Here is a 14,801-nt window from a genome sequence, read left to right on the forward strand (position 1 = left end):
TTTAGAAATTTCTGGAAAAATTATGAACTCGAGAACCGAAAAGTTACTGTTTCTAATTTTTTTTTCTTCAATTTTTCAAAAGTTTTGATCTCTTTCAGTCTTTGCGACAAAATGTATTACGCTCGAATTCCAAAATTCCGAATTCCAGAATTTCTGAATTTCTGAAAATTCTGAATTTCTGAATTTCTGAATTTCTGAATATCTGAATTTCTGAATTTCTGAATTTCTGAATTTCTGAATTCCAGAATTTCTGAATATCTGAATTTCTGAATTTCTGAATTTCTAAATTTCTGAATTTCTGAATATCGGAATTTCTAAATTTCTGAATATCTGAATTTCTGAATTACTGAATTTCTGAATTTCTGAATTTCAGAATTTTGGAATTTCTGAATATCGGAATTTCTAAATTTCTGAATATCTGAATTTCTGAATTACTGAATTTCTGAATTTCTGAATTTCAGAATTTTGGAATTTCTGAATATCGGAATTTCTAAATTTCTGAATATCTGAATTTCTGAATTACTGAATTACTGAATTTCTGAATTTCTGAATTTCTGAATTTCTGAATTTCTGAATTTCTGTATTTCTGAATTTCTGTATTTCTGAATTTCTGAATTTCTGTATTTCTGAATTTCTGAATTTCTGAATTACTAAATTTTGGAATTTCTGTATTTCTGAATTTCTGAATTTCTGAATTTCTGAATTTCTGAATTTCTGAATTTCTGAATTTCTAATTTCCGATTTTCTGAATTTCTGAATTTCTGAATTTCTGAATTTCCGAATTTCTGAATTTCTGAATTTCTGAATTTCTGAATTTCTGAATTTCTGAATTTCTGTATTTCTGAATTTCTGAATTTCTGTATTTCTGAATTTCTGTATTTCTGAATTTCTGAATTTCTGTATTTCTGAATTTCTGAATTTCTGAATTACTAAATTTTGGAATTTCTGTATTTCTGAATTTCTGAATTTCTGAATTTCTGTATTTCTGAATTTCTGAATTTCTGAATTTCTGAATTTCTGAATTTCTGTATTTCTGAATTTCTGAATTTCCGAATTTCTGAATTTCTGAATTTCTGAATTTCTGAATTTCTGAATTTCTGAATTTCTGAATTTCTGAATTTCTGTATTTCTGAATTTCTGAATTTCTGAATTTCTGAATCTGAATTTCTGAATTTCTGAATTTCTGAATTACTAAATTTTGGAATTTCTGAATTTCTGACTATTTAGAAAATTCTAATTTTCCCCGAAAACCATCAATTATAGCCAATTGTGAACAAAAAATTTGAGTTTCCCGCATATTTTTACTTTTAAAAACACTATTTTTGAGCGAATCGTGCGTTTTGTCGTAAGCTTCGGTGTTTCGGTTCGGTGTTTGCACAGAATCGCCGCTACAGTAACCCAAAAAGAGAGTATGAGATGCAGAAAAATGCATTCAGGGGTAGTTTCTGATGGGGAATTCAAATCCGTTCTTTATTTTAACAATTCTCAACAGTTTCAACCTGAAAATTCTAGTTTCTTCCAGAAAATGTCTCAATTATTCGCTGGAAAAGCCCTTATCAACCAAAAAGGGGAGGAAATCAATGCGGAAGAAGCCCTAAAGGATAAGAAAATCGTCGGACTCTATTTCTCAGCCATGTGGTGTGGTTCTTGCCGTCAATTTACTCCAAAACTCAAAAGATTCTATGAGGCACTGAAAGCGGCTGGGAAGGATATTGAAATTGTGTTGGTCTCGAGAGATAGGGAGAAGGAGGACTTGTTGGAGTATTTGGAGCATGGAGGAGAATGGGTTGCCATTCCATTTGGGGATGAGAGAATCCAGTGGGTTGGGAACTACAGTATCCAATTTGAATTTTGGAAAAATATTGATTTTGAATTGAGTTACGCCTCAAGATTTGACCATAGTTGAAATTTGGCTTCTAACTTTCTTCAAAATCAAGCTTTTTGGGAGATTCAAATTGATAAAAGTGAATTTTTAAAATGCTGAAAATGAAGAAATTTTCATGATCTACAGTATCCTTTCCGAATTTTTTGAAAATGTCGATTTTGAAGAAAGTTATAAGCAAAAAACATCTAACTTTCTTCAAAATCAACATTTTATAAAAATTCAAGTTGGAAAATGTAGATTTTGAAATTCTCTACAAAACTGTTAATTTTTTGAAAATTTCAAAATTCTATTAATAGCTTCAAAGTCTACAGTATCCAATTTGAATTTTTCAAAAATCTTGATTTTGAAGAATGTTATGACCCAAAACAGCTCAAAATTAAAATTTTCCAGACCCAAATGTCCCGCCAAATTCAAATTTTTCAATTATTTTGATTTTTAGAGAGTTCCTCAAGAAGTACGAGGTCCCAACCATCCCAGCATTCAAATTGATCAATTCTGCCGGAGAATTGCTCCATGATGCTCGTGCCGACGTCACTGAACGTGGAAAGGACGATGCTGTTGCTCTTTTCGAGGAATGGGTCCAAAAGTTCCCAGCTAATTAGTCTAATTGCCCAATTAATGAAAAATATGGAAATTTTGAAATTTTTTGATGTAAAATGTGCATTTTTTGGTGGTCTTTTGACTATTTTTCAAGCAATAAATATGACTTTTTATGTTTTTTTTTCTTAAAAATTGCAATTTTCAGGGCTTTATCTTATTCTAATTATATAATTATTAGGAAAATCGCATTCTCCATCAAAAACTACCCAACAATACATTTTTCTGCGTCTCTAGCTCTCTTTTTTGGGTTACTGTAGCGCCGATTCTGTGCAAACACCGAACCCAAACACCGAACCTTCCGACAGAATGCACAAATCGCTCAAAAACAGTTGTTTCAGGGGTAAAAACATGCGGAGAATTCGAATTTTGCAATTAAAACTTTCTATGATTCGTGGTTTTCCGGGAAAATAGGAATTTTCAAAAAACATTTTGGATTTTCAACATTTCTGGACGTTTTTGAGGAATTTGATTGTCAAATTGTCAAATTCAAATTTCCCATGAAAAACTACTCTAGCATGCATGTTTCTGCGTCTCCAACTCTCAATTTTGGGTTTTTGGGTTACTGTAGCGCCGATCCTGTGCAAACACCGAACCCAAACACCGAACCTTACGACAGAATGCACAAATCGCTCAATAAAAATCTTTTAGGGGTGAAAACATGCGGAGATTTTGAATTTTGATAGTAAAATTCTTTAGAATTTGTGGTTTTCCCGCAAAATTGGAGTTTTTCGAAAAAAAATTATTAAATTTTGTAGTTTTTTGATAAAAATTTGCAGTTTTCGAGAAAGTTTAAACCAGAAATTTCTGATTTTTTGGAATTTTTTTCTTGTGTAGGTGGACACCAATAAACACATCATTTTCCATTACAATTCTAATTTTTTATATCTTTGATTTTCAATTTTTTCCCCACTGATAAGAACATATAAAATACACACAATAGAACCTGAAAACCATCGATTTTCACCACAAAAAATGATAAAATTCTTGATTTTTCTGAGTTTTTTCATATTTTCTGTGAAATCTGGACCATGCTTGGATTCTATACTAACTTGTCCAGACTTGAAGACTTTTTGCCTAGACGAGTCAGTTCAAAGGTAAATTTTCAAAGAAAAATATTGATTTTGAGCAGTTTTTAACTAAAAATTCGAATTCCCCGCCTATTTTAACCACTTGCTAGCTGGTTTTTGAGCGATTTGTGCATTTTGTCGTAAGGTTCGGTGTTTGGCTTCGGTGTTTGCACAGAATCGGCGCTACAGTAACCCGAAAATTCAAAATTGAGAGTTAGAGACGCAGAAAAAAGCATTCTGGAGTGAGATTTTGTGGGGAATTCGGATCTGACACTATTTTTCGATTTAGAGCGTTTTAAATTTTATTTTTAAATAGAAAATCAGCATTTTCTGAATAACCATCTATCTTAAACGATTTTTACCGCGAAATTTGAATTTCCCGCCTATTTTTACCCCTTGCTAGCTGGTTTTTGAGCGATTTGTGCATTTTTTTGTAAGGTTCGGTGTTTGGGTTTCGTGTTTGCACAGAATCGGCGCTACAGTAACCCGAAAACTCAAAAATGAGAGTTAGAGACGCAGAAAAATGCATTCTGAAGTGAAATTATGTGGGAAATCCAAATTTGACAATCACAATCCTTCAAAAATATCCAGAAAATCCAAAAACCAAAAATTTTGTGAAAATTGTCATTTTTCAAAAAGCCCCTAGCCAATTTTTCAAAGGTTTTAAACAATTTTTACTACGAAATTCGAATTTCTCGCTTATTTTTACCCTTGGATAAATAGTTTTTAGAGAATTTGTGCATTTTGTCGTAAGGTTCGGTGTTTGAGTTTGGTGTTTGCACAGAATCGGCGCTACAGTAACCCAAAAAAAGAGTTAGAGACGCAGAAAAATGCACTCTAGAGTAGTTTTTGATGGGAAGTTCAAATTTGACCCTTAAATTTTCCAGCCAATGCCCCCTAACCTGTGGAGTCTGTCAACAGGATCCCAATCTTTGTATGGACACCAATTTGGAGTGTGAAACATTCTCAATTCAATGTTCTCAAGAGGATTATCAGAAGTGAGCTACAGTAATCCAGGAAAACCTGCATATCCAATTTTCAGACAGTGTCCAAAAACTTGTGGTACTTGTAAGGATGGTAGTACAGTAGTTCCAAGAACTACAGTACCTCTAAGAACTACAGTAATCCCTGATTGTGTGGACCATTTAATAGAATGTCCCCAATTTTCTAAGCCCTGTAGCGATGGATTAGCATTGTGAGTACGGTATCTGTCTGTGTGCCGAGATGTCCCGATTTCCAGACAATGTCCATTGAGTTGTGGGATTTGTAATGGAACTACAGTAGTCCCAAGGACCACTGAACCCCAAACAATCATAGTAGCTCCAACAACGCTTATGAGAACTACAGTACCCCCTCAAACTACAAAAAAGCCGACCCCAACAACTCCAAAACCACCATGCAAGGATGCGTCGCCAAAGTGAGTTTTTTTGAAATTGGCGCCAAAATTTTTTTCGCCGCCAAAAATTCAAAATTCAAATTTTTCAGTTGCGTTGGATGGGCGAAAAATGGATTCTGCACCAACACATTCTATCCACCGGAGAAGAGAAAAGAATATTGTGCCAAAACTTGTAAATATTGCTAATTACCCTCTAATTAAATATTTTAATTGGTCAATAAATTATTTGAACTTGCTCTAAAGTGAAAAATTGTGTCGAATTTGGATTCAGCATTAAAAACTAGCTTAAAACCCACTTTTCTGCGTCTCTACCTCTCAATTTCTGGTTTTCGGGTTACTGTAGCGCCGATTCTGTGCAAACACCAACCGGAACACCGAACCTTACGACAAAATGCACAAAACGCGCAAAAATAGACGTTCCAGGGGTAAAAATAGGCGGAGAATCCGAAATTCGTAATGAAAACTGTCTACAATTGATGGTTTTTCTGATATACTGTGCGAAGACGTGTAAATATAGCTAATTACCCTCTAATTAACTATTTTAATTAGTCAATAAATTATTTGAACTTGCTCGGAAGTGAAAAATTGTGTCAGATTTGGATTCAGCATTAAAAACTAGCCTAGAATGCAACGCTTCCTATCTGATAAGCAAAAATTTTGAAGATAAATCATGGTTTTTTTCAATGAGCTGTAACTTGGCTCAGAATTGAGCTAGATTGATTTTGAAACATGGAAAATGTTGGAAACTTTATGCTGAGTCATTTTGTAGTTTGTAGCTTTTTGATATCTCACATGGTTCCTGAGATAGAGACGCAGACAGCTAGAGTGTCTAGCTTCTCTGCGCCCCTCCCCCCCCCTTGTTTAAAGGCGCTTATCTGAAAAACTAGAGAAGCTCGACGAATATTGTAAATTGTAAAATTGCTCAGCATAACGTTTTCTGCATTTTCTATTTTTTAAAATTTATCTAGCTCAATTTTGAGCCAAGTTATGCGCCTGTTCGCGTTACAGTACCCCGAAAAGCCGGAAATGAGAGTTAGAGACGCAGCAAAATGCGTTTTAGCGTAATTTTTGAAGGAGAATTCGAATTTGATAACAAAAACCTATGAAAATTCAAAAAAAAATGCTCTAAAAATTGGGGTTTTCTGAAAATTTATGATATTGTCACCTATAAATTGCGTCGAGTCGTAGTTTTTGTCAGCAAATTCGGATTTTTTGATAACATTCGTTCAAAGTTTCATTTTTCACAATGAATTCAGGGTTTTCTTAATTTTGTCGTGAGATATGATGTCCAAATTTCCTTTTTAGGAGACAACATTCAAAATTTGCCATTTTCTGGACAAATTATTGATTTTTGGTGATTTTTAATGCAAAAATCGGATTCCCCACCTATTTTTATCTCTAAAACCATCATCTTTGGACGATTTGTGTATTTTGTCGTAAGGTTCGGTGTTTCGCTTAGTGTTTGCACAGAATCGGCGCTACAGTAACCCGAAAACCAGAAATTGAGAGGTAGAGACGCAGAAAAGTGGGTTTTAGGGTAGTTTTTTATGGGAATTCCAAATCTGACCATATTTCTCACTTCCGAGCAAGTTCAAATAATTTATTGACAAATTAAAATAGTTAATTAGAGGGTAATTAGCAATATTTACAAGTTTTGGCACAGTATTCTTTTCTCTTCTCCGGTGGATAGAATGTGTTGGTGCAGAATCCATTTTTCGCCCATGTTGGACAACTGAAAATTTGGAAATTTGGAAATTTTCAAAAATACAAGTTTTGGCGCCAATTTCTAAAACTCACTTTGGCGACGCATCCTTGCATGGTGGTTTTGGAGTTGTTGGAGTCGGCTTTTTTGTAGTTTTTGTAGTTGGTGGGGGTACTGTAGTCCTTACTGTAGTCTTTAGGAGTACTGTAGTCCTTGGGGGTACTGTGGTCCGTGGAACTATTGTAGTTCCATTACAAACCCCACAACTGAGTGGACATTGTCTGGAAATCGGGACGTTTGGACACAGACAGATACCATACTCACATTGCTAATCCATCACTGCAGGGCTTGGAAAATTGGGGACATTCTATTAAATGGTCCACACAATCAGGGATTACTGTAGTCCTTGCAGGTACTGTAGTTCTCTCAAGAGTTGTTGGAATTACTGTAGTTTTCCCTGGTACTGTAACTGTAGTTCTGTCATCACAATTTCCACACGTTTTCGGACACTGTCTGAAAAGTTAGATGTGCAGGTTTACTGTAATTTTTTTGGCTTACTGTGTGTACTGGGGTACTGTATTGCATTCGAATTCGAATTTCGAACAGTCTGTGTTAAAATCATAGCATTGATTGGGATCCGGTGTACACAATCCACAGGTTAGAGGGCATTTTCTGGAAGTTCTAGAAGTTTTTAAGAATTTTAACTGTCAAATTTGAATTTCCCATCAAAAACTACCCTATTATACATTTTTCTGTGCCTCTATCTCTTAATTTTGGCTTTTTGGGTTACGGTAGCGCCGATTCTGTGTGCAAACACCAACCGAAACACCGAACCATACGACGAAATGCACAAATCGCCTAAAAATCGGCTAGATAGAGGTAAAAATAGGCGGCGAATTTGAATTTCGCAGTAAAAATTGATTAGGATCAGCAGTTTTCCGGGAAATTTGAAATTTTCGAAAAAAAATTTTTTTCAAAATAAAAAAAAAAATTTTAATTTTTTCGCGCCCTAAAATTTCTTACTTTCTAAAATAGTCATCCCTACAGTAGTCTTTGCTATCCGCACATGACATTATCGTATCCACACATAGTTCAGAGTATACGGTAGGCGAGAAAATCGAAAAAATCAAAAAAAATTAGAAAAACCATTTTTTCGAAAAATCTGATTTTCGGTTCGTCTAACCCAGTACTTTGTACTAATTTTTTATCAGGAAAAAAGACCAGAAAATCACGGAAGTGATAAGAAAAAATAGGAAAAATGATGTACACGACGTACGCCCACCAAAAAAAGTTTCGTTGAAATTTTTTTGATTTTCAAGATCAAAAATTGATTTTTTTGGGGTCAAAATTCAAATTTTGAGAGCTGAAAGTGTCAAATTCGTGTTTCTCGTAGTTTTCTACCCCTAGAAACTCTGTAAAACAGAAAAACCGAAAAAAAATATTTTTGGTTTTTTTCTGAATTTTCTGAAAATCATAATTTTCTAGAAAACAAGTTATTCCAGACAATTTTCATGTTAAAATTCAAATTCCCCATCTATTTTTACTCCTAAAACGACTGTTTTTGAGCGAGTTGTGCATTTTGTCGTAAGGTTCGGTGTTTGGGTTTTGTGTTTGCACAGAATCGGCGCTACAGTAACCCAAAATTGAGAGTTAGAAACGCAGAAAAATGCATTATAGGGTAGTTTTTGATGGGAAATTCAAATTTGACAGTTAAAATTCTTTAAAACTTCTAGAAATTCCAGAAAATGCCCTCTAACCTGTGGATTGTGTACACCGGATCCCAATCAATGCTATGATTTTAACACGGATTGCCCGAAATTCGAATTCGAATGCAATACAGTACCCCAGTACACACAGTTTGTGGGAAATTCGAATCTGACAATAAAGTTCCTCGAAAATTTTAAGAAAATTCAAAAATCCGTAACGTTTTTCAAAAATTCCTATTTTCCCGGAAAACCACTGATCCTGGATATATTTAATCGTCAAATTCGAAATTTCCACATATTTTTACCCCTAAAACGACTATTTTCGAGCGATTTGTGCATTTTGTCGTAAAGTTCGGTGTTTTGGTTTGGTGTTTGCACAGAAAAGAAGCTACAGTAACCCAAAAACTCGAAATTGAGAGTTAGAGGCGCAGAAAAATTTGTTCTAGAGTAGTTTTTGATGGGAAATCTGAATTTTCTAGTATTTTTTTGCTTTTGGGAAATCAGAAACTCCGAAAACCCCATATTTTATTTTTTTTTGCTTCCAAATCAAAAAATCACATCATTTTTCGTCCTATCAACATTTTTGATTTTTTTGGCACTTTTTGACTGATATGAAAGACAGATTATGACTTTAAGCCTGTCCAAAGAACATTTCGAAAAATTACAAAAACATAGATTTTCGGAATTTCCGAATTTCTTGGAATTTTTGGAGTTTTAGCAAATTTCGGTTATCAAATTCAAATTTCCCATAAAAAACTACCTTAGAATGCATTTTTCTGAGTTTCTAACTCTCATTTCCGGCTTTTTGGGGTACTGTAGCGCCGATTCTGTGCAAAAACCAAACCGAAACACCGAACCTGGCGACAAAATGCACAAATCGATTATAAATAGTTGTGTTAGGGGTAAAAAAGCGCAGGAAACTCGAATTTTGAAATGGAAATTGTTTAGAATTGATGGTTTCCCGGGAAAATGGGAATATTTCAAATTTCGAGAAAAAAATTGTTTTGAAATTTTAATTTTATTTGAATTTTCTCAAAATTTTCAGCTCAAATTCTCAATTTTCCACAAAATTCATGCTGAAAATCAAATTTCTCATAAACTTCTACCTTAAAACCAATTTTTCTGCGTTTTCGGGTTACTGTAGCGCCGATTCTGTGCAAACACCAACCGAAACACCGAACCTTACGACAATATGCACAAAACGTCTAAAAACCAGCTAGATGGAGGTAAAAATAGGCGGAGAATCCGAATTTTGTGTTTAAAATGTCTAAAAATTTCATTTTCAGTCTGAAAATTGGATTTTAAGTTTTCGAAGCCTTCCAAAATTGTTTAGATGTGAAGGTGGGCACACCTACATCACTTTTTAATTGTCTTATCACTTCTTTCTTTCAATTTTCCCGCCCTTTTACCCACAAAAATTCCCAATTGATAAGCCAATTTATCACTATGAAATACACCCAAAAAAAACCTAAAAATCACATTTTAAAAATGCTGAAATTCCTAATTATTCTCCATTTTTTGATATTTTCAGTAAAATCTGAAACTTGTATAGATTCTATAATCACTTGTCCAGATATGAAGAGCAATTGTGATATTGGAATGATTCAGAGGTAATTTGTAGCGAAAATTATTGATTTTTAAGGATTTTAAGCCAAACAGTGGTCTTAAAATTCCATTTTCTACTGAAACATCACATTTTTGGAGGTTGCCACTACGAAATTCGGATTTCCCACCCATTTTTACCCCGAAATAGTCGGTTTTTAGCGTTTTGTGCATATTGTCGTAAAGTTCGGTGTTTTGGTTTGGTGTTTGCACAGAATCGGCGCTACAGTAACCCGAAAACTAAAAATTGAGAGTTAGAGACGCAGAAAAAAGCATTCTAGAGTGAAATTTTGCGGAAAATTTAAACTTGACAATTACAATTCTTCAAAAAGTCCCGAAAAATCCAAAAATCCAAAATTTTGAGAAAATTGTTTTTTCGAAAATCCCCTAGCCGATTTTTCAAAGTTTTTTGATAATTTTTATTACAAAATTTAAATTTCCCACTCATTTTTACGCCTACCTAGCCGGTTTTCGGGCTTTTTATTCATTTCGTCATGTGGTTCGGTGTTTTGGTTTGGTGTTTGCACAGAATCGGTGCTACCGTAACCCAAAAACTCAAAATTGAGAGTTTCCGACGCAGAAAAAGGCAATCTAGGGTGGAATTTCGTGGGGAATCTGAATTTAACACTTAAAATCTTCAAATTTTCAGCCAATGCCCTCTAACCTGTGAAATCTGCCACCGGACGGACCCCAACCTGTGTATGGATACCAATTTGGAGTGTGACAAATTTCCCAACCAGTGTGACTTTGTGAAATACCAGGGGTACTACAGTAATCCAAAAGAAACCCTGCACGTCTAACTTTTTAGAATCTGCCCGAAAACGTGTGGTACTTGTAAGAAAGCTAGTACAGTATTACCAAGGACTACAGTAATCTCTGATTGTGTGGACCATTTAATAGAATGTCCCCAATTTTCCAAGCCCTGCAGTGATGGATTAGCAATGTGAGTACGGTATCTGTCTGTGTGCCGAGATGTCCCGATTTCCAGACAATGTCCACTCAGTTGTGGGGTTTGTAATGGAACTACAATAGTTCCACGGACTACAGTTCCCCCAAGGACTACTGTACTCCTAAAGACTACAGTAAGGACTACAGTACCCCCACCAACTACAAAAACTACAAAAAAGCCGACCCCAACAACTCCAAAACCACCATGCAAGGATGCGTCGCCAAAGTAAGTTTTTGGAATTTAGCGCCAAAATTTTTTTCCCGCCAAAAATTCAAATTTTGAATTTTCCAGTTGTGTCGGATGGGCAAAAAATGGATTCTGTACCAACACATTCTATCCACCGGAGAAGAGAAAAGAATATTGTGCCAAAACTTGTAAATATTGCTAATTACCCTCTAATTAAATATTTTAATTGGTCAATAAATACTTTGAAAGTGCTCTAATTTGAAAATAAGTTTCAGATTCAAATTTCTCATTAAAAACTAGCATAGGGCGCATTTTTCTGCGCCTCTAACTCTCAATTTTGGGTTTTTGGGTTACTGTAGTCTGTGTATACGCCAATCGAAACACCGAACCTTACGACAAAATGCAGAAAACGCTCAAAAATAAACGTTTAGGGGTAAAAATAGGTGGGGAATTCGAATTTTGCATCAGAAATTGCCCAAAATCAATAAGAAAACCGCATTTTTTGATTTTTGTTCGCAAAAAATGAACTTTTGACATCACATCTTACGACGAAATGCAGAAAACGGTAAATTCGTTGCGGAAAATCAAGTTCCGGATTAAGAATTGCAGCAAAATTTGAATTTATTACTAAGAATTACCTCTAAACGCGTATTATAGGTAAAATACCCTAAATTTCTAGAAAATCGCAATTTTTGATACTTTGTTTCTCATTTTTATAGCTTTTGGTTATGAAATTCGAATTCCCCGTCAAAATCTACATTGAAACCCGTTTTCCTGCGTCTCTAGCTCTCATTTCCGGCTTTTTGGGGTACTGTAGCGCCGATTCTGTGCAAACACTAAACCGAAACACCGAACCTTACGACAAAATGCACAAATCGCCTAAAAACCAGCTAGACAGGTGTAAAAATACGCGGGAATTCCAAATTTCGCAGTCAAGACTTCCGGAAATTTGATTTTCCGGGAGAAAATGTCATTTTAAGACAGTTTACCTGTCGAAATGGAGTTGCACTAACCAAAATGATATCATTTTTATTCTCACATCATTTTTAGGTGTATTTGTTAACTTTTTCTTATCATTTAAGCTCTCTGAAAATGATAAGGCATCATTTATCAAATCAAAAAACATTTAACCTCAAAAATTGAAAAAAATTGTCTGAAAATGCTGAAATTCCTGATTCTTACTGTATTTTTCGTTGATTATTTTAACGCTGAGCAATGTATGGATGAATTATTTACTTGTACGGATATGGTGGATTTGTGTAGTGAGCCGAATATTAAAAAGTGAGAATTTTGAAAAAAATTTCAAAAAATTTTTTTTTCGATTTTTTGAATTTTTCTAGAAAACTATTGATTCTAGAGAGTTTTAAATGTGAAATTCGAATTTCTCACTAATTATTACCTCTAAGACCACTATTTTCGGGCGATTTGTGCATTTTGTCGTAAGGTTCGGTGTTTCGGTTCGGTGTTTGCACAGAATCGGCGCTACAGTAACCCAAAAACCTAAAATGACAAGTGAGAGACGCAGAAAAATGCTTTCCAAGGTAGTTTTTGATGGGAAATTTGGATTTGATAATATAAAACAAGAAAAACTTGAAATATGTAACAAAACCTAAGATTTTCGGAAAATTGTAGTTGTTTTTGGGTGGACCCATTGAGTTTAAGTCATTTTTAATGCAAAATTCGAATTTCCCGCCCATTTTTACCCCTACCTAGCGGGTTTTTAAGCGTTTTGTGCATTTTGTCGTAAGGTTCGGTGCTTCGGTTCGGTGTTTGCACAGAATCGGCGCTACAGTAACCCAAAAGCTTAAAATTGAGCGTTAGAGACGCAGAAAAATGCATCTAAGGGTAGTTTTTGATGGGGAATTCGAATTTAATAACAAAAACCCTTTGAAACTTCTAGAAAGTTCTGAAAGTCCAGAAAGTTTCAGTGAATGCCCTCTAACCTGCGGATTGTGTATCCTGGACCCCAATATCTGTGCTGACCGTAATCCGGATTGTCCAACGTTCAGTTTTATGTGTTATAAATATGAAAAGTGAGTAGAACTACAGTAATCCAACAATACCTGCACATCTACACATTATCAGACAGTGTCCGAAGACTTGTGGGGTTTGTAAGGGAAACACTACAGTAACCCCTACAGTACCCCCAAAAACTACAATAATATCGACTATAAGGACTACCGTACCCATTCGGACTACAGTACTCCCAGTTACCGTACCCCAAAAGACTACAGTAGTCCCAACTACACCAGCAAGGACCACAATACCCCCACAAACTACCAAAACTACAGTACCCCCAAGGACTACTGTACTCCTAAAGACTACAGTAAGGACTACAGTACCCCCTGCAACTACAAAGACTACAAAAAAGCCGACTCCAACAACTCCAAAACCACCATGCAAGGATGCGTCGCCAAAGTAAGTTTTTTTGAATTTGGCGCCAAAATTTTTTTCCCGCCAAAATTCAAAATTCAAATTTTTCAGTTGTCCAACATGGGCGAAAAATGGATTCTGCACCAACACATTCTATCCACCGGAGACGAGAAAGGAATACTGTGCGAAGACGTGTAAATATTGCTAATTACCCTCTAATTAACTATTTTAATTGGTCAATAAAATATTTGAACTTGCTCGGAAGTGAGAAATATGGTCAGATTTGGACTTCCCATAAAAAACTACCCTAAAACCCACTTTTCTGCGTCTTTACCTCTCAATTTCTGGTTTTCGGGTTACTGTAGCGCCGATTCTGTGCAAACACTAAGCGAAACACCGAACCTTACGACAAAATGCACAAAACGCCCAAAAATAGACGTTCCAGGGGTAAAAATAGGCGGGGAATCCGAAATTCGTAATGAAAACTGTCTACAATTGATGGTTTTTCTGATAATCGTGATTTCATTGAAAATATATTTTTAAAATTACATGACAAAAATCACAAAGCAACGAAATTTTCGAATTTTTATCATCCATAATTAAAAAAGTTTTTTTTGAGCTTCGTCAAAGTGTTTTGACTTGTTTTGTGGATTTCCATTCCCATCAGTAGATATGGTACCTCTCATCGCATTGGCCTGGAAATATTCGAATTTATTTTTTTTCATGTTTTATATTGTTGTGTAGATAATTCCAATTCCTATATTTTGCTTTTTAGATTTTCTGAAAATATTGATTTTGAAGAAAGTTATGAGCATTTTTCTGGAACACACCGGATTCCCAACAATAGCGAAGACCTAACCGGCTGTTTTTCGGCTTCTAGTTCAAAACCAAAGTGTTCAATATAGACAAATTATATATCACTTTGTGGCAAATTTCAAACCCTACATTTTTTTCCAATATAGATGATTTTTAAATATTGATTTTTCAAAAAGTTATGCGCTTTTTTCTAAACCATACCCCAAAATTACAGGAAGTGGGCTTTTTTTCTGGCTATTTTGACTGTATTTTAGATAAAATCAATAAAATAGCTTACCTTAGAAATTTCAGAAAAATCAAATAGAATCACTATAGGATTCGATGGATTCCAGAATAATTTCTAATAGTGAATATTCGGAAAAAATCAATAAATTAAGAAAAAATATAAAGAGACAACGAAAATTCAGATGGTTGTCGTGATGGGGACCGGGAATATGGATAAGAATGAATAGAAAAAAAACGGAAAATTGAGAGAGAAACGGAGATTTAGAGAGCATGGGAGAAATAGTGTGGACAGAG

General features: G+C 34.8%; 5 protein-coding genes across 5 annotated transcripts; 4 read left to right on the forward strand and 1 right to left on the reverse strand.

The window, feature by feature from the left end:
* Positions 1-1,525: 1,525 nt before the first annotated feature.
* CBG23918 lies at positions 1,526-2,487 on the forward strand (the record flags this gene model as incomplete). Its single annotated transcript, XM_002647088.1, has 2 exons — positions 1,526-1,818; positions 2,325-2,487. The coding sequence occupies 2 exons, from the start codon at positions 1,526-1,528 to the stop codon at positions 2,485-2,487; spliced, it is 456 nt and encodes a 151-aa protein (XP_002647134.1).
* A 970-nt stretch (positions 2,488-3,457) lies between these two features.
* CBG23917 lies at positions 3,458-5,134 on the forward strand (the record flags this gene model as incomplete). The annotated part of the gene is made up of 5 exons (XM_002647087.1): positions 3,458-3,579; positions 4,440-4,550; positions 4,595-4,747; positions 4,793-4,969; positions 5,038-5,134. 5 exons carry the CDS (start codon positions 3,458-3,460, stop codon positions 5,132-5,134), a joined length of 660 nt encoding a protein of 219 aa, XP_002647133.1.
* Positions 5,135-6,583: 1,449 nt separating this feature from the next.
* CBG23916 lies at positions 6,584-7,723 on the reverse strand (the record flags this gene model as incomplete). Its single annotated transcript, XM_002647086.1, has 5 exons — positions 6,584-6,680; positions 6,746-6,931; positions 6,975-7,163; positions 7,209-7,322; positions 7,674-7,723. 5 exons carry the CDS (start codon positions 7,721-7,723, stop codon positions 6,584-6,586), a joined length of 636 nt encoding a protein of 211 aa, XP_002647132.1.
* A 2,208-nt stretch (positions 7,724-9,931) lies between these two features.
* On the forward strand, positions 9,932-11,295 carry CBG23915 (the record flags this gene model as incomplete). Its single annotated transcript, XM_002647085.2, has 5 exons — positions 9,932-9,966; positions 10,608-10,721; positions 10,767-10,901; positions 10,947-11,132; positions 11,199-11,295. The coding sequence occupies 5 exons, from the start codon at positions 9,932-9,934 to the stop codon at positions 11,293-11,295; spliced, it is 567 nt and encodes a 188-aa protein (XP_002647131.2).
* Positions 11,296-12,252: 957 nt separating this feature from the next.
* On the forward strand, positions 12,253-13,664 carry CBG23914 (the record flags this gene model as incomplete). The annotated part of the gene is made up of 4 exons (XM_045236281.1): positions 12,253-12,374; positions 13,022-13,126; positions 13,385-13,511; positions 13,578-13,664. 4 exons carry the CDS (start codon positions 12,253-12,255, stop codon positions 13,662-13,664), a joined length of 441 nt encoding a protein of 146 aa, XP_045091200.1.
* Positions 13,665-14,801: the final 1,137 nt, after the last annotated feature.

This window comes from Caenorhabditis briggsae, assembly GCF_000004555.2.
Source record: "Caenorhabditis briggsae complete genome, chrIV, whole genome shotgun sequence".
Classification (NCBI taxonomy): domain Eukaryota; kingdom Metazoa; phylum Nematoda; class Chromadorea; order Rhabditida; family Rhabditidae; genus Caenorhabditis; species Caenorhabditis briggsae.